Below are 19470 nucleotides of genomic sequence, written 5' to 3'. Positions count from 1 at the left end.
CAGGAGGAGAAGGAAAAGAAAAAAGAAAGGGAGGGAGGGAGGGAATCAAATTGGCTCCAAGCCAAAGGCCAGGCGGAACAACTCTGTCTTACAGGCCCTGCGGAAAGAAATCAGATCCTGCAGGGCCCTGGTCTCATGAGGCAGAGAGTTCCACCAGGCCGGAGCCAGAGTTGAAAAGGCCCTGGCTCTGGTTGAAGCCAATCTAACTTCCTTAGGGCCTGGGACCACTAGGGTGTTGCTGTTTATGGACCTTGAGGTGGTCCCATAGGTACGAGGGTTCTAGGCCGTGAAGGGCTTTAAAGATCAAAACCAGCACCTTAAATCTGACCCTGTACTCCACCGGGAGCCAATGCAGCTGGAAAAGCACTAGGTGAATATGCTCCCATGGCAGAGACCCCGTGAGGAGCCTCGCTGCAGCATTCTGCACCCACTGGAGTTTCTGGGACAGAATGACGTGAGAATGTGCACTATTGCGGCATCGGTGACACGTTGCAGAATACAGCAGCAAAAGGCAAAACACAAGTTCTGGTGGGACCCCGGAAGGAAATGTTTTTGCTACCCTCCCCAACACATATTTTTCACCTGAAGCACAGGGTGTGAAGGTTTTAAATACCTTTTGCTTCAAGCAGGCGCCTCTCACCTTGCCCGTCTCCTCCTCCCTTGTTGATCGCATTTGCAGAATGATGGAGTACGGAGAGTACAAGGGGAATCTCTACGGCACGAGCATTGATGCCGTACGCGCAGTGCTTGATGAAGGGAAGATCTGCATAGTGGACTTAGAGCCTCAGGTGAGTCACGAAGAAAATAATGTTACCGTCCACAGGTCATGTGCAAAGCTCCTTGGTTCCGTATTTGGAGGCCAGGGGGAATCTGAAATGAAATTTGAAACAAAGGTGGTCTAGAGCACAAATAAAATACAAATATGACAAGGCTAGGGATGAATAATATCCATGTATGTAATATATATAATATATATAATGTTAGGGCCGCGGGTAGCACTGTGGGTTAAACCACAGAGCCTAGGACTTGCCGATCAGAAGGTCGGCTGTTCGAATCCCCGCGACAGGGTGAGCTCCCGTTGTTCGGTCCCTGCTCCTGCCAACCTAGCGGTTTGAAAGCACGTCAAAGTGCAAGTAGATAAGTAGGTACCACTCTGGCGGGAAGGTAAACGGCATTTCCGTGCGCTGCTCTGGTTCGCCAGAAGCGGCTTAGTCATGCTGGCCACATGACCTGGAAGCTGTACGCCGGCTCCCTCGGCCAATAAAGCAAGATGAGCGCCGCAACCCCAGAGTCGGCCACAACTGCACCTAATGGTCAGGTGTCCCTTTACCTTATATAATATAAGTCGGTACCCAGAAAAACTGTCTGCGGACAAACATCGGCTCCCTCGGCCAGTAAAGTGAGATGAGCGCCGCAACCTGGACTTAACGGTCAGGGGTCCTTTTACCATTACCTTTTTTTGAATCATGATTTAATTCTGATTGAAAATTAATATGGCATTGCTACCGAAGGATGCCTGGACTATGAATGGTCAGTAATACTATTTTTTTGTCGCAGGCATTCTTTAATGACTGTAAACTGCAGAGAGGATAGATCCAGTCCTGTTGGAGTCAGTGCAAATGCATATTTGAATTGTAGCCTCTGTCTTTTAAATATACAGTTATTTTTAATCAGAATAAAACCTGAAAAAGACAAATGTATTTATCTTGTCTGAATGCAATGCATCAAGTTGAAATGGCCATGGGGTTTTCTGTATTGTATTTTTCTCTTTCAGAGTATTCCACTGGCTCGTACTCATGAACTAAAGCCCTACATTATATTTATTAAGCCATCAAGCTTGAGCTGTATGAAGCAGTCCCGGAAAAATGCTCGGATGATCACGGACTACTATGTGAATATGAAATTTAAGGTGAGAGGAGGGGAGGAGAGATGTGGGGATGGATTGATGTGATATGGTGTGAAACCCAACCACCTCCTTGATATGCCTTTGTATGTAATATATCTTCAAATCCATGCTGCGAGGAAGATAATCATTTCAATTTTATAGATGATATGGGGGGGGGGGACGACGACTCTGAAATAGTGAAATCCCTAAAATTATCCTGACAGTTAAGCTTGAAGTAAGATCTGAAGTCAGTTAATCCAAGTCCACTGCTTCATGTACTGGTACTCTTTAACTTTTTAATTTTTTTTTATAATAATATTTATTAAATGTTTAATAGTTACAGAAAGAAAAAAAGTGAAGAAATAATAAAAATTTAACAAACAATACATCAAAAATAAAAAGAGAAAAACAGTACAACAAAACAACAAGAAAAAGCAAAAGCATTTAAAAACACATCCAAATTTTCATACCTTTATCTTTCATTTGCTTGTTTCCTCGACTTCCTCACACCTCCCTTTTTTGTATTCTAGTTCAAATTAGCTGGTTCAGCAAATCCTTTCCCTCTTTCTCAATTTTTTGTTCTATAATTTATCTTAACACAATCTAACTTTAAATTTTCCACTTTGGCCCTTTAACAATCAATTTTTCCATAATTCTTAACAACATTTCTGCTAAAACCATATAACTTTGGTACTCTTTAACTTTTTTAAAGCCTCATATTTATCACATAACATGTTTTTTAAAAACCAGTGTATACCGCTTTGGGTCAACATTGTGGGAGTAAAAAAAAATCTGACATTTAGAGGAGGAGGAAGAGGAGGAGGAGGAGGAAGAGGAGGAGGAGGAGGAGGAGGAGGAGAAGAAGAAGAAGAAGAAGAAGAAGAAGAATTATTATTATTATTATTATTTATTGGGCCTCTTTAAATTTAAATATGGTTCTGCCTCCTTCTTTGTAGCCTCCCCAGCATGAGAACCTTGTTTTCTGTGTCTCCCTTCTCCAATATTCAGCTCTTCCAGTTTTTTTTCTTGAGTCCAGTTCAAACACAAAAACAAAGGAGGCATAGTGTTTAGGATGGAGTCCCAATGGCTTACAACCTAGCGGCACCTGTATGGAGGTGCCATTTGTGAAAGCCAGCTCCACAATTTCATTCAGCAATTCTGGTTTGTGTGATTTGCAGGTCTTCAGACTGGGTTTCCACAACCACCCTAATCACTTAGACAGCCCCATGTGGAGGTGCTATAAACTGTGTATTAGCACAAATGCTTGTTCTGTATTACTAGACTCAAGAAGAATACAACTATCAAAATGGGCATTAGATTAGCACTCTGTTCAGCTGATACAGTGGTACCTCAGGTTAAGTACTTAATTCGTTCCAGAGGTCCGTTCTTAACCTGAAACTGTTCTTAACCTGAAGCACACTTTAGCTAATGGGGCCTCCTGCTGCCGCTGCGCCGCTGGAGCCCGATTTCTGTTCTTATCCAGAAGCAAAGTTCTTAACCTGAAGCACTTTCTGGGTTAACGGAGTGTGTAACCTGAAGCGTATGTAACTCGAGGTACCACTGTACTGAAAAGCAGAATGGAAGTCGTAGTTCATGAACGATTTTGAAGTACAACCGGTCTCTTATCTCTTTATGGATGCATGTTGAAGGTTTATGGATTTTATTTACACCAAGTTCAATTTTTACACAGGTACAGTGGACACTGATCTGCCCTATACAAACAAATAGCGTGCAGTTTTCTAACTGATTTCTTACCTTGAGAAATGTTAAGTGTAGTCACCCCGTCGGTCTTGAAATAAGCCATTATTCGCCATGTCTCTAAGTTCCGCCTTGAGCTTCTTCTTTTTTAAATAATATTTTATTAAGATTTTCCAAAACATTACAAAAAGAAAAAGAGAAAAAAGAAAAATACAAAAATAAAAAACAGTTAAAAACAGTTCTATCTTTCATAACATATCTTGCATTTGCTTGTTTCCTGGACCTCCCCACACCTCCCCTCTTTGTATTCCAGTTCAATTTATTTATTCAGCAAATCCTTTCCCTCTTTACCTTTATCCTTATCTTGATCTTAATATAGTATAACTTTAAATTTTCACCTGTTAACATTCCATTTTTGCATATTCCTTCATAACATTGTTACTATAAACCCCTTAACCTCAATCCAACATCATTCTAACATTCATTAATTTTGCAATATTTCTGTAGATAGTCTTTAAATTTCTTCCAATCTTCTTCTACCAACTCTTCTCCCTGGTCTCGGATTCTGCCGGTCATTTCCGCCAATTCCATATAGTCCATCACCTTCATCTGCCATTCTTCCAGAGTGGGTAGTTCTTGCGTCTTCCTGCCTTGAGCTTCTTGTTGCTTTGCTCTCTATAGGAAGAAGATCTGCAGGAGATGGAAGAGTCAGCTAAGAAAATGGAAGCTCAGTTTGGTCAGTTCTTTGATCATGTGATTGTGAACGACAATTTACAGGAGGCTTGCATGCAGCTACTGTCAGCTGTGCGCCGAGCGCAAGATGAGCCCCAGTGGGTCCCGGCGACATGGATATGTTCAGAAAACCAGCCATAATTATCAGAGCTATACAGTTCCACAAAAACGATAGTTCATGTCTCACAGCATTCGTAACCATAATGCTGGGATTGCCAGAGAGGATATCTCATTCTTCGCAGGGAATTTTGGAGAGGATTAGGCAAAAAGCTAAATTAATGTTTGGTGTGGCATTCTTAAGCATTGTATGTTCAGTAACATTAATTTTGTACCCCCCAAAAAATTATATTGCTTTGTTGTAGTGTAAAAATATAATGGTTAAGAATAATAAAAGAATATATTTTGTTGCATTTATTTGTGTGAGCCAGCTGCATTAATTTAATCGTAATGTCTTTTATTTGTGGCATTTTGATTGCTTCCTCTCTCTCTCTCTCTCTCTCTCTCTCTCTCACACACACACACACACCCATAGTCAAAAAATTCAAGGATCCATCCAACAATTAATTTTCCGGTGATTTTGAGTTGGGGGCAGTCTTTGTTATTGATTTAGGGCAGGGCTGTCTGGCAAGAATTGCAGTCTCTGCTAACGTGACAGTGGAGAACTATCAGCAGAGTTCTGGCCTCAGTCGGGCATGCCTGAGCTTTTGTGACACCATTTGAATTTTGCTTCAGCAGCTTACCAGTGTGAGAGCCATTGTGGTGTAGTGGTTAAGAGCGGTAGATTCGTAATCTGGTGAACCGGGTTCGCGTCTCCGCTCCTCCACATGCAGCTGCTGGGTGACCTTGGGCCAGTCACACTTCTTTGAAGTCTCTCAGCCCCACTCACCTCACAGAGTGTTTGTTGTGGGGGAGGAAGGGAAAGGAGAGTGTTAGCCGCTTTGAGACTCCTTCAGGTAGTGATAAAGCGAGATATCAAATCCAAACTCCTCTTCTTCTTCTTACCGTATTTTTCGATCTATAGGACGCACCAGACCACAGGACGCATCTTCTTTTAGAGGGGGAGAATAAGAGGGGGGAAAAATCCCCCTCTCTGCTCAGCGCCCCTTCAGCGAAGTGGCAGGAGAAACGGAACCCCTTCCATTCCTCCTCCCGCTTTGTTGAAGGGGCGCTGCACAGATCTCCCCCTCTGCTGAAGCCGGGAGAGTCTTGCTCTCCCGACTTCAGCAAAAGGAACCCGAAGCCTTCAGAGCGCAGCGCGAGTTCCCGCTGCACTCCAAAGGCTTCAGGCAGCTATCCCTGAAATCTGACGTTCTGCAATTTACTCAGAAATGGTGCCAAACTCTTCCAAATGCTCCCCTGAGTGGTTTTTGGGTGGAAACAGAAGGCTTTTTATCATCGGAATAATAATTAGTGAAGGGACTGCTACATTCTGGCAGCTCGTGTAATTTCTTCAGCAGAGACTTCGCTCTGGAGCACCAACTCCACCTGGACCCCCAATAATACTGGGAATGAGCTGGCTGGCAATGCATGACCCAGTGGTGTTGTGGCATCAGCGGTCGGTCACCTTTGGGTCAGCTTACTGCTTAGAGCACTGTCTGGGAGGGAAGGAACCCAGAATGACTGTGGCCAGGGTGGCTGGGTTGGCCCTGGAGCAAAAAGGGGAGGTGCCACCACAAAATGCTGATTTGAAGGAGGTCTTCAGTGAGAGGGAGGCAGATAAGCTGCCCCCGCCACAGGCCCTTTGACTGCCAAATCAACCTGCTTCCAGGGGCTCAGTTACCAGTGGGTAAGCTGTATGCCATGTCTGACCGGGAGATGCAGGAGCTATGGCAGTTTATTGACAAGAACCTGAAGAGAGGTTTCATAAGGGAATCTAAGGCAGTGGGGGGCAGTCCAGTGTTCTTTGTGGACAAAAAAGAGACTAACCAGCCCAGATTAGTCATGGATTACCAGGCCCTAAACCTGGTATCAGAACCCGTGACTTTCCCAATGCCCAGGATTGATGATATTTTGACACGTGTGAGGCAGGGGAAGATTTTTACCAAGCTGGACCTCAGGGGAGCCTACAATCTGATTAGGATAAGGGAGGGGGACGAATGGAAAATGACTATGTTCACCCCCCTGGGGGCTTTTGAGTACTTAGTCATGCCGTTTGGATTACAATCGGGCTCTGCCTGCTTTCAAGCATTCATGCATCATGTGTTGGGACCCCTGCTGTACAAGAATTGCGTAGCCTTTTTGGACAACATCTTAATCTATTCGGACAATGAAAGGCAACACGTCAGAGATGTCAGGGAGGTGCTACGGAGATTGAAGAAGCATCAGTTGTGGGTCAAGCTGGAAAAATGCCAATTCCACGCCAAGGAGGTCGAGTTCCTGGGCTACAGGCTGTCAGACAAAGGACTAGCCATGGATCCAGGCAAGGTGAAGGCAGTGCTGGAATGGAAGGCCCCCCAAAACAGAAAGGATGTGCAAAGGTTCCTAGGCTTCAGCAACTTCTACAGGAAGTTCATAAAGAACTTCACTCACTTGACAGCACCCATAATGGATTGTCTTAGTAGCAAAAGGAAGTTCACGTGGACAGAGGGTGCGCAGCAATCCTTTGAAAAACTGAAGAGGGCGTTCGCCTCGGAAGAGCAGCTCCTGCACGTGAATCCGGAGAAGCCCATGAGACTGGAGACGGACGCGTCTGACCGTGCCATTGGAGCGGTCCTTTTGCAGCCCTGGGCCAAGCAGAACTGGAGGCCGTGTGCCTTTTTCTCTAGGAAGCTGAGCAAGTCAGAGCAAAACTACACAGTGTATGACCGAGAACTGCTTGCGATCTATGTGGCATTTCGGCAATGGAGACATCTGTTGATAGGGGCGCGGCACAAGATCCAGGTCCGAACTGACCACAAGAACTTGGAGTACTGGCAGACCGCGCGAGTGCTCAACCAGAGACAGATCAGGTGGTCCCAGGAGTTCGCCAAGTTTTCCTTCGAGATCCGATACGTGCTGGGAGAGGAGAATGTAAGGGCAGATGCTCTCTCCCGGAAACCGGAGTACATGGCAGAAGAGGGGCCACCAGAGACCAGGCACGTGTTCCCCGAGAACCGGTGTGTGTGGGCGGGGGGCATTGGTTGGCAAACGAGAACTGGCAGGGCTCACCAGAGACGATGAGTTTGCTCAGACAAAGATCAGGGAGCTCAGGGACGGAAAGGAAGTCCATGGAGGGTTTGAGGAAAAGGAAGGGCTACTGTACTATAAGGGGGCGCTGTATGTACCGGGGGAGACTTTGACAACCCAACAGCTGGGTTGACTCCATGACAACCCAACAGCTGGGCACTTTGGACAGCACAAGACCATGCTACTGGTCGCCAGGCAGTTCTGGTGGCCAAAGGTGAGGGAAGATGTACGAGAATATGTACGAGGGTGTGACCGATGCCAGAGGGCTAAGGAGGAAAGGGCCGCCCCCACGGGGTTGCTGGAACCCTTACCCACACCGGGAAGGCCCTGGGAGGTGGTGTCCATTGGTTTTATGACAGATCTGCCCAAGTCGAAGGGAAAGACAGCAGTCATGGTAGTAGTCGATCTACTGACTAAAATGTGCCATTTCGTAGCTTGCTCACATGAAGCAACGGCAGAGGAGACCGCCAGGCTGTTCGTGGATCACAGACTGCATGGGGTTCCTTTGAGGGTAATCTCAGATCGCGGGAAACAATTTACTTCCCAGTTCTGGCGGAAACTCATGAGCTTGCTACAGGTTGAGGTGAGCTTCTCGACGGTGAGGCACCTGGAAACCAACGAACAAGCCGAAAGAGCGAACGACACACTCCAGCAATACCTACGCTGCTATGTCAGCGAGAGACAGAACGATTGGGTAGAGAAATTAGCTTTGGCTGAATTTGCGTACAATAACGCTGAACACGTGTCCACAGGAATGAGCCCTTTCATGGCCAATTACGGGTGTCACCCCAGGGCATTCCCGGGGCGGGGGGAGGAAGGATGGAGTGTACCTGCGGCTGAGCAATTTGTGGAGGAAATGGAGGCCCTACACCAGCAACTAAGGCTGAACTTGGAGCGGGCCAAGGAAGTGTACAAGAGGCAGGCGGACAGGCACCGTCGGGAGGGGGAGGCCATACGGGTGGGAGACCGGGTGTGGTTGTCATCCCAAGGGTTGCCCCTAAAGGGAGGGTGCAAGAAGTTGCAGCCGAGGCGGCTGGGGCCTTTTGAGGTAATACAGCAGGTGAACCCAGTGGCATTTAAATTCAAGTTGCCTGACAGCATGAAGATATATCTGGTGTTCCATAGGTCCCTACTTTCACCTTACAGGGAGGGGCGGGAATTCCTGGGACGGGAGGGAGGGGTTACCACCCACCCGTGGGTAGAGGAGAGGGAACACTGTAACGAAGCCATGGAAATACTCGATTCAAGGTGGCGAGGTTGCCAGGTAGAGTACTTGGTGGCCTGGGAGGGGAAACCTAGGTCGGAAAACACGTGGGTCCCTGCTGAATCAATCATTGACAGGTATCTGGTGGAAGAATTCCACAGTTTGTTCCCGGATAAGCCCAAACCATTAGCGAGATTCTGAGAGGAGGAATTTGGACCCACAGACGACGAAGGGGATTTTGTGGGTTTTCCTGCCTCCGAAGAGGAGGGAGAGGAGGTGTCTGAGGGAGAAGAATCAGACTGGGAGGGTCAACCAGCAGGAAGAGATCCGAGCGGATGGGAGGCTGGTTTTGAATCCTCAGAAGATGATGCCAGCTCTTTCAGGTGATTCCCCGCATTGTCGGCCGAGGAGAGGGAGGAGGTTGTGCCGGAAAATCGTGCCCGGGGTGGGAGGGGTCCTGAGGAGGAGGTGGATGTCACGGAACTGCCATCAGTGTCCGAGGGAGAGAGCAAGCTCCAAAGGGATCCCAGAGAGCGTCCCGGGAGTGGGAGAGGCAGCCCATCTTCTGGGGAAGAGAATCAGCATAGCTCCAGTGGAAAAGGGGGGAGATGGGGGAATCGGCGAGGCGGTCCCATGACTCCTTGCCGGGGACCAGCGGGGAAGGGTCCTCCGCTGCCTACGCCCTCCTTGCGCAGAAGGCTTCCGCGCAGGGAGAGTAGGAGAAGACTGGGAGTCAAAGAGCTTCTTTGCTGGAAGAAGTTTAAGAAAGGCCCACTGACGGATTCTGCCAGCGATTGAGACAGTCACGGGTGAGTGGCTGCCCAGACAGAAAAGTTTACTCAGGCAACCCAGCCAGGTGTTCGGACAAGCTTACACATGAGCAACCCCCTAGAACCATTACAGCTCTCCTGAGAGGTGTTTCGGTGGAAAAAGAAGGCTTTTTATCATCGGAAATAGAATTAGCCCTCAACGACTGAACTTGCCCCATGATATTCTTGTAAAGAAGCTGGTAAAATGTGGTCTTGACTATGCTATGACTCAGTGGATTTGTAACTGGCTGACTGACCGAACCCAAAAGGGTGCTCATCAATGGTTCCTCTTCATCCTGGAGAAGAGTGACTAGTGGGGTGCCACAGGGTTCTGTCTTGGGCCCGGTCTTATTCAACATCTTTATCAACGACTTGGATGATGGACTCAAGGGCATCCTGGTCAAATTTGCAGATGACACCAAACTGGGAGGGATGGCTAACACCCCAGAGGACAGGATCACACTTCAAAACGACCTTGACAGATTAGAGAACTGGGCCAAAACAAGCAAGATGAATTTTAACAGGCAGAAATGTAAAGTATTGCACTTGGGCAAAAAAAAATGAGAGGCACAAATACAAGATGGGTGACACCTGGCTTGAGAGCAGTACATGTGAAAAGGATCTAGGAGTCTTGGTTGACCACAAACTTGACATGAGCCAACAGTGTGACGCTGCAGCTAAAAAAGCCAATGCAATTCTGGGCTGCATCAATAGGAGTATACCATCTAGATCATGGGAAGTAATAGTGCCACTGTATTCTGCTCTGGTCAGACCTCACCTGGAGTACTGTGTCGAGTTCTGGGCACCACAGTTCAAGAAGGACACTGACAAACTGGAACGTGTCCAGAGGAGGGCAACCAAAATGGTCAAAGGCCTGGAAACGATGCCTTATGAGGAACGGCTAAGGGAGCTGGGCATGTTTAGCCTGGAGAAGAGGAGGTTAAGGGGTGATATGATAGCCATGGTCAAATATATAAAAGGATGTCACATAGAGGAGGGAGAAAGGTTGTTTTCTGCTGCTCCAGATGAGCGGACACGGAGCAATGGATCCAAACTACAAGAAAGAAGATTCCACCTAAACATTAGGAAGAACTTCCTGACAGTAAGAGCTGTTCGACAGTGGAATTTGCTGCCAAGGAGTGTGGTGGAGTCTCCTTCTTTGGAGGTCCTTAAGCAGAGGCTTGAAAACCATATGTCAGGAGTGCTCTGATGGTGTTTCCTGCTTGGCAGGGGGTTGGACTCGACGGCCCTTGTGATCTCTTCCAACTCAATGATTCTATGAATTTCAGCAAAAATCTGGCGTTCTGGAATTCACTCAAAAATGGTGCCAAACTCTTGCAAACCATCCCCTGAAAGGTTTTTCAGTGGAAACATATGGGTTTTTATCATCGGAAACAGAATTAGCCCTCGACGTCTGAACAACTTTTTTCTGAAAAAATCCCTAAGCTGCGCGGTCACAATTTCAGCAAAAATCTGACACTCTGCAATTCACTCAAAAATGGTGCCAAACAGATGCAAACCATCCCCTGAAAGGTTTTTCGGTGGAAACAGATGGGTTTTTATTATCGGAAACAGAATTAGCCCTCTACGTCTGAACAACATTTTTGAAAAAATCCCTAAGCCGCGCGGTCACAATTTCAGCAAAAATCTGGCGTTCTGGAATTCACTCAAAAATGGTGCCAAACTCTTGCAAACCATCCCCTGAAAGGTTTTTCGGTGGAAACAGAGGGGTATTTATCATTGGAAACAGAATTAGCCCTCGACGTCTGAACAACTTTTTTTTGAAAAAATCCCTAAGCCGCGCGGTCACAATTTCAGCAAAAATCTGACATTCTGCAATTCACTCAAAAATGGTGCCAAACTGTTGCAAACGATCCCCTGAAAGGTTCTTCGGTGGAAACAGATAGATTTTTATCATCGGAAACAGAGTTAGCCCTCGACGTCTGAACAATTATTTTTTAAAAAAATCCCTAAGCCGCGCGTTCACAATTTGAGCAAAAATCTGACATTCTGAAATTCACTCAAAAAGGGTGCCAATCTGTTGCATACGATCCCCTCAAAGGTTTTTCGGTGGAAACAGATGGGTTTTTATCATCGGAAACAGAATTAGCCCTCGACGTCTGAACAATTTTTTTTTAAAAAAATCCCTAAGCCGCGCGGTCACAATTTCAGCAAAAATCTGACATTCTGAAACTCACTCAAAAAGGGTGCCAAACTGTTGCATACGATCCCTTCAAAGGTTTTTCGGTGGAAACAGATGGGTTTTTATCATCGGAAACAGAATTAGCCCTCGACGTCTGAACAACTTTTTTTTTAAAAAATCCCTAAGCCGCGCGGTCACAATTTCAGCAAAAATCTGGCGTTCTGGAATTCACACAAAAATGGTGCCAAACTTTTGCAAACGATTACCTGAAAGGTTTTTCGGTGGAAACAGATGGGTTTTTATCATCGGAAACAGAATTAGCCCTCGACGTCTGAACAACTTTTTTTTGAAAAAATCCCTAAGCCGCGCGGTCACAATTTCAGCAAAAATCTGACATTCTGCAATTCACTCAAAAATGGTGCCAAACTGTTGCAAACGATCCCCTGAATGGTTTTTCGGTGGAAACAGATAGGATTTTATCATCGGAAACAGAATTAGCGCTCGACGTCTGAACACCTTTTTTGAAAAAATCCCTAAGACGCGCGGTCAGAATTTCAGCAAAAATCTGGCGTTCTGGAATTCACTCAAAAATGGTGCCAAACTGTTGCAAACCATCCCCTGAAAGGTTTTTCGGTGGAAACAGATGGGTTTTTATCATCTGAAACAGAATTAGCCCTCTACGTCTGAACAACTTTTTTTTGAAAAAATCCCTAAGCCGCGCGGTCACAATTTCAGCAAAAATCTGGCGCTCTGGAATTCACTCAAAAATGGTGCCAAACTCTTGCAAACGATCCCCTGAAAGTTTTTTTGGTGGAAACAGATGGGTTTTTATCATCGGAAACAGAATTAGCCCTCGACGTCTGAACAACTTTTTTTTGAAAAAATCCCTAAGCCGCGCGGTCACAATTTCAGTAAAAATCTGACATTCTGCAATTCACTCAAAAATGGTGCCAAACTGTTGCAAACGATCCCCTGAATGGTTTTTCGGTGGAAACAGATGGATTTTTATCATCGGAAACAGAGTTAGCCCTCGACGTCTGAACAATTAAAAAAAAAAAAATCCCTAAGCCGCGCGGTCACAATTTCAGCAAAAATCTGGCGTTCTGGAATTCACTCAAAAATGGTGCCAAACTCTTGCAAACGATTACCTGAAAGGTTTTTCGGTGGAAACAGATGGGTTTTTATCATCGGAAAAAGAATTAGCCCTCTACGTCTGAACACCTTCTTTTTGAAAAAATCCCTAAGCTTCGTGGTCACAATTTCAGCAAAAATCTGACATTCTGCAATTCATTCAAAAACGGTGCCAAACGCTTGCAAACGATCCCCTGAAAGGTTTTTCGGTGGAAACAGATGGGTTTTTATCATCGGAAACAGAATTAGCCCTCGACGTCTGAACAATTTTTTTGAAAAAAAATCCCTAAGCCGCGCGGTCACAATTTCAGCAAAAATCTGGCGTTCTGGAATTCACTCAAAAATGGTGCCAAACTCTTGCAAACGATCCCCTGAAAGGTTTTTCGGTGGAAACAGATGGGTTTTTATCATCGGAAACAGAATTAGCCCTCGACGTCTGAACAACTTTTTTTTGAAAAAATCCCTAAGCCGCGCGGTCACAATTTCAGTAAAAATCTGACATTCTGCAATTCACTCAAAAATGGTGCCAAACTGTTGCAAACGATCCCCTGAATGGTTTTTCGGTGGAAACAGATGGGTTTTTATCATCGGAAACAGAGTTAGCCCTCGACGTCTGAATAATTTTTTTTTAAAAAAATCCCTAAGCCGCGTGGTCACAATTTCAGCAAAAATCTGACATTCTGCAATTCATTCAAAAATGGTGCCAAACGCTTGCAAACGATCCGTGAAAGGTTTTTCAGTGCAAACAGATGGGTTTTTATTATCAGAAACAGAATTAGCCCTCGACGTCTGAACACCTTCTTTGAAAAAATCCCTAAGCCGCGCGGTCACAATTTAAGCAAAAATCTGGCATTCTTCAATTCACTCAAAAATGGTGCCAAACTGTTGCAAACGATACCCTGAAATGTTTTTCGGTGGAAACAGATGGGTTTTTATCATTGTAAACAGAGTTAGCCCTCGACGTCTGAACAATTTTTTTTTAAAAAAATCCCTAAGCCGCACGGTCACAATTTCAGCAAAAATCTTGCGTTCTGGAATTAACTCAAAAATGGTGCCAAACTCTTGCAAACGATCCCCTGAAAGGTTTTTCGGTGGAAACAGATGGGTTTTTATCATCGGAAACAGAATTAGCCCTCTACGTCTGAACACCTTTTTTTTGAAAAAATCCCTAAGCCGCGCGGTCACAATTTCAGCAAAAATATAACATTCTGGAATTCACTCAAAAATGTGCCAAACTGTTGCATACGATCCCCTCAAAGGTTTTTCGGTGGAAACAGATGGGTTTTTATCATCGGAAACAGAATTAGCCCTCGACGTCTGAACAATTTTTTTTAAAAAAAAATCCCTAAGCCGCGCGGTCACAATTTCAGCAAAAATCTGGCGTTCTGGAATTCACTCAAAAATGGTGCCAAACTCTTGCAAACGGTCCCCTGAAAGGTTTTTCGGTGGGAACAGATGGGTTTTTATCATCGGAAACAGAATTAGCCCTCGACGTCTGAACAACTTTTTTTTGAAAAAATCCCTAAGCCGCGCGGTCACAATTTCAGCAAAAATCTGGCGTTCTGTAATTCACTCAAAAATGGTGCCAAACTCTTGCAAACGAACCCCTGAAAGGTTTTTCGGTGGAAACAGATGGGTTTTTATCATCGGTGCCAAACTCTTGCAAACGATCCCCTGAAAGGTTTTTCGGTGGAAAAAGATAGGTTTTTATCATCGGAAACAGAATTAGCCCTCGACGTCTGAACAACTTTTTTTTGAAAAAATCCCTAAGCCGCGCGGTCACAATTTCAGCAAAAATCTGGCATTCTGCAATTCACTCAAAAATGGTGCCAAACTGTTGCAAACGATCCCCTGAAAGGTTTTTCGGTGGAAACAGATGGGTTTTTATCATTGTAAACAGAGTTAGCCCTCGACGTCTGAACAATTTTTTTAAAAAAAAATCCCAAGCCGCACGGTCACAATTTCAGCAAAAATCTTGCGTTCTGGAATTCTCTCAAAAATGGTGCCAAATTCTTGCAAACGATCCCCTGAAAGGTTTTTCGGTGGAAACAGATGGGTTTTTATCATCGGAAACAGAATTAGCCCTCGACGTCTGAGCAATATTTTTTAAAAAATAATCCCTAAGCCGCGCGTTCACAATTTCAGCAAAAATATAACATTCTGGAATTCACTCAAAAATGTGCCAAACTGTTGGATACGATCCCCTCAAAGGTTTTTCGGTGGAAACAGATGGGTTTTTATCATCGGAAACAGAATTAGCCCTCGACGTCTGAACAATTTTTTTTTAAAAAAATACCCAATCCGCGCGGTCACAATTTCAGCAAAAATCTGACATTCTGAAATTCACTCAAAAAGGGTGCCAAACTGTTGCATACGATCCCCTGAAAGGTTTTTCGGTAGAAACAGATGGGTTTTTATCATCGGAAACAGAATTAGCCCTCGACGTCTGAACAATTTTTTTAAAAAAAAATCCCTAAGCCGCGCGGTCACAATTTCAGCAAAAATCTGGCGTTCTGGAATTCACTCAAAAATGGTGCCAAACTCTTGCAAACGATCCCCTGAAAGGTTTTTCGGTGGAAACAGATGGGTTTTTATCATCGGAAACAGAATTAGCCCTCGACGTCTGAACAATTTTTTTGAAAAAAAAATCCCTAAGCCGCTCGGTCACAATTTCAGCAAAAATCTGGCGTTCTGGAATTCACTCAAAAATGGTGCCAAACTCTTGCAAACGATCCCCTGAAAGGTTTTTCGGTGGAAACAGAAGGGTTTTTATCATCGGAAACAGAATTAGCCCTCGACGTCTGAACAACTTTTTTTTGAAAATATCCCTAAGCCGCGCGGTCACAATTTCAGCAAAAATCTGGCATTCTGGAATTCACTCAAAAATGGTGCCAAACTCTTGCAAACGATCCCCTGAAAGGTTTTTCGGTGGAAACAGATGGGTTTTTATCATCAGAAAAAGAATTAGCCCTCTACGTCTGAACACCTTTTTTTTGAAAAAATCCCTAAGCCTCGTGGTCACAATTTCAGCAAAAATCTGACATTCTGCAACTCATTCAAAAATGGTGCCAAACGCTTGCAAACGATCCGTGAAAGGTTTTTCAGTGGAAACAGATGGGTTTTTATTATCAGAAACAGAATTAGCCCTCGACGTCTGAACACCTTCTTTGAAAAAATCCCTAAGCCGCGCGGTCACAATTTCAGGAAAAATATAACATTCTGGAATTCACTCAAAAATGTGCCAAACTGTTTCATACGATCCCCTCAAAGGTTTTTCGGTGGAAACAGATGGGTTTTTATCATCGGAAAGAGAATTAGCCCTCGACGTCTGAACAATTTAAAAAAAAAAAATCCCTAAGCCGCGCGGTCACAATTTCAGCAAAAATCTGGCGTTCTGGAATTCACTCAAAAATGGTGCCAAACTCTTGCAAACGATCCCCTGAAAGGTTTTTCGGAGGAAACAGATGGGTTTTTATCATCGGAAACAGAATTAGCCCTCGACGTCTGAACAATTTTTTTGAAAAAAAAATCCCTAAGCCGCGCGGTCACAATTTCAGCAAAAATCTGGCGTTCTGGAATTCACTCAAAAAGGGTGCCAAACTGTTGCATACGATCCCCTGAAAGGTTTTTCGGTGGAAACAGATGGGTTTTTATCATCGGAAACAGAATTAGCCCTCGACGTCTGAACAATTTTTTTTAAAAAAAATCCCTAAGCCGCGCGGTCACAATTTCAGCAAAAATCTGGCGTTCTGGAATTCACTCAAAAATCGTGCCAAACTCTGGCAAACGTTCCCCTGAAAGGTTTTTCGGTGGAAACAGAAGGGTTTTTATCATCGGAAACAGAATTAGCCCTCGACGTCTGAACAACTTTTTTTTGAAAATATCCCTAAGCCGCGCGGTCACAATTTCAGCAAAAATCTGGCGTTCTAGAATTAACTTAAAAATGTTGCCAAACTCTTGCAAACGATCTCCTGAAAGGTTTTTCGGTGGAAACAGATGGGTTTTTATCATAAGAAAAAGAATTAGCCCTCGACGTCTGAACACCTTTTTTTTGAAAAAATCCCAAAGCCTCGTGGTCACAATTTCAGCAAAAATCTGACATTCTGCAATTCATTCAAAAATGGTGCCAAACCCTTGCAAATGATCCGTGAAAGGTTTTTCAGTGGAAACAGATGGGTGTTTATTATCAGAAACAGAATTAGCCCTCGACGTCTGAACACCTTTTTTTTGAAAAAATCCCTAAGCCTCGTGGTCACAATTTCAGCAAAAATCTGACATTCTGCAACTCATTCAAAAATGGTGCCAAACGCTTGCAAACGATCCGTGAAAGGTTTTTCAGTGGAAACAGATGGGTTTTTATTATCAGAAACAGAATTAGCCCTCGACGTCTGAACACCTTCTTTGAAAAAATCCCTAAGCCGCGCGGTCACAATTTCAGGAAAAATATAACATTCTGGAATTCACTCAAAAATGTGCCAAACTGTTTCATACGATCCCCTCAAAGGTTTTTCGGTGGAAACAGATGGGTTTTTATCATCGGAAAGAGAATTAGCCCTCGACGTCTGAACAATTTAAAAAAAAAAAATCCCTAAGCCGCGCGGTCACAATTTCAGCAAAAATCTGGCGTTCTGGAATTCACTCAAAAATGGTGCCAAACTCTTGCAAACGATCCCCTGAAAGGTTTTTCGGTGGAAACAGATGGGTTTTTATCATCGGAAACAGAATTAGCCCTCGACGTCTGAACAATTTTTTTGAAAAAAAAATCCCTAAGCCGCGCGGTCACAATTTCAGCAAAAATCTGGCGTTCTGGAATTCACTCAAAAATGGTGCCAAACTCTTGCAAACGATCCCCTGAAAGGTTTTTCGGTGGAAACAGATGGGTTTTTATCATCGGAAACAGAATTAGCCCTCGACGTCTGAACAATTTTTTTTTTAAAAAATCCCTAAGCCGCGCGGTCACAATTTCAGCAAAAATCTGGCGTTCTGGAATTCACTCAAAAATCGTGCCAAACTCTGGCAAACGTTCCCCTGAAAGGTTTTTCGGTGGAAACAGAAGGGTTTTTATCATCGGAAACAGAATTAGCCCTCGACGTCTGAACAACTTTTTTTTGAAAATATCCCTAAGCCGCGCGGTCACAATTTCAGCAAAAATCTGGCGTTCTAGAATTAACTTAAAAATGTTGCCAAACTCTTGCAAACGATCTCCTGAAAGGTTTTTCGGTGGAAACAGATGGGTTTTTATCATAAGAAAAAGAATTAGCCCTCGACGTCTGAACACCTTTTTTTTGAAAAAATCCCAAAGCCTCGTGGTCACAATTTCAGCAAAAATCTGACATTCTGCAATTCATTCAAAAATGGTGCCAAACCCTTGCAAATGATCCGTGAAAGGTTTTTCAGTGGAAACAGATGGGTGTTTATTATCAGAAACAGAATTAGCCCTCGACGTCTGAACACCTTCTTTGAAAAAATCCCTAAGCCGCGCGGTCACAATTTCAGCAAAAATCTGACGTTCTGCAATTCACTCAAAAATGGTGCCAAACTCCTGCAAACGATCCCCTGAAAGGTTTTTCGGTGGAAAAAGATAGGTTTTTATCATCGGAAACAGAATTAGCCCTCGACGTCTGAACAACTTTTTTTAAAAAAAATCCCTAAGCCGCGCGGTCACAATTTCAGCAAAAATCTGGCATTCTGCAATTCACTCAAAAATGGTGCCAACCGCTTGCAAACGATCCGTGAAAGGTTTTTCAGTGGAAACAGATGTGTTTTTATTATCAGAAACAGAATTAGCCCTCGACGTCTGAACACCATCTTTGAAAAAATCCCTAAGCCGCGCGGTCACAATTTCAGCAAAAATCTGACGTTCTGCAATTCACTCAAAAATGGTGCCAAACTCCTGCAAACGATCCCCTGAAAGGTTTTTCGGTGGAAACAGATGGGTTTTTATCATTGTCAACAGAGTTAGCCCTCTACGTTTGAACAACTTTTTTTTGAAAAAATCCCTAAGCCGCACGGTCACAACATCAGCAAAAATCTGGCGTTCTGGAATTCACTCAAAAATGGTGCCAAACTCTTGCAAACGATCCCCTGAAAGGTTTTTCGGTGGAAACAGATGGGTTTTTATCATCGGAAACAGAATTAGCCCTCTACGTCTGAACAACTTTTTTTTGAAAAAATCCCTAAGCCGCGCGGTCACAATTTCAGCAAAAATATAACATTCTGGAATTCACTCAAAAATGGTGCCAAACTGTTGCAAACGATCCCCTGAATGGTTTTTCGGTGGAAACAGATGGGTTTTTATCATCGGAAACAGAGTTAGCCCTCGACGTCTGAACAATTTTTTTTAAAAAAAATCCCTAAGCCGCGCGGTCACAATTTCAGGAAAAATCTGGCGTTCTGGAATTCACTCAAAAATGTTGCCAAACTCTTGCAAACGATCTCCTGAAAGGTTTTTCGGTGGAAACAGATGGGTTTTTATCATCGGAAACAGAGTTAGCCCTCGACGTCTGAACAATTTTTTTTTAAAAAAAATCCCTAAGCCGCGCGGTCACAATTTCAGCAAAAATCTGGCGTTCTGGAATTCACTCAAAAATGGTGCCAAACTCTTGCAAACGGTCCCCTGAAAGGTTTTTTGGTGGAAACAGATGGGTTTTTATCATCGGAAACAGAATTAGCCCTCGACGTCTGAACAACTTTTTTTTGAAAA

The 19470-nt window shown here is 44.2% G+C and overlaps 1 protein-coding gene across 10 annotated transcripts in view; it reads left to right on the top strand.

Moving 5' to 3' along the window:
* Positions 1-4725, top strand: part of MPP4 (MAGUK p55 scaffold protein 4) — a 45653-nt gene extending 40928 nt beyond the window's left edge. For all 10 annotated transcript variants that reach the window (XM_083403494.1, XM_083403495.1, XM_083403492.1 and 7 more), the window contains 3 exons: positions 680-788; positions 1775-1909; positions 4265-4725. In XM_083403494.1, the coding sequence (XP_083259620.1) occupies positions 680-788; positions 1775-1909; positions 4265-4456 (436 nt within the window). In that variant the 3' untranslated portion in view covers positions 4457-4725. The remainder of the gene's footprint in view (positions 1-679; positions 789-1774; positions 1910-4264) is intronic.
* Positions 4726-19470: the final 14745 nt, after the last annotated feature.

Source organism: Podarcis tiliguerta (genome assembly GCF_965153285.1).
Source record: "Podarcis tiliguerta genome assembly, chromosome: 1".
NCBI classification, from domain to species: domain Eukaryota; kingdom Metazoa; phylum Chordata; class Lepidosauria; order Squamata; family Lacertidae; genus Podarcis; species Podarcis tiliguerta.
Note: the sequence above shows the minus strand (reverse complement) of the source record. Positions and strands in the feature narration are given on the sequence as shown.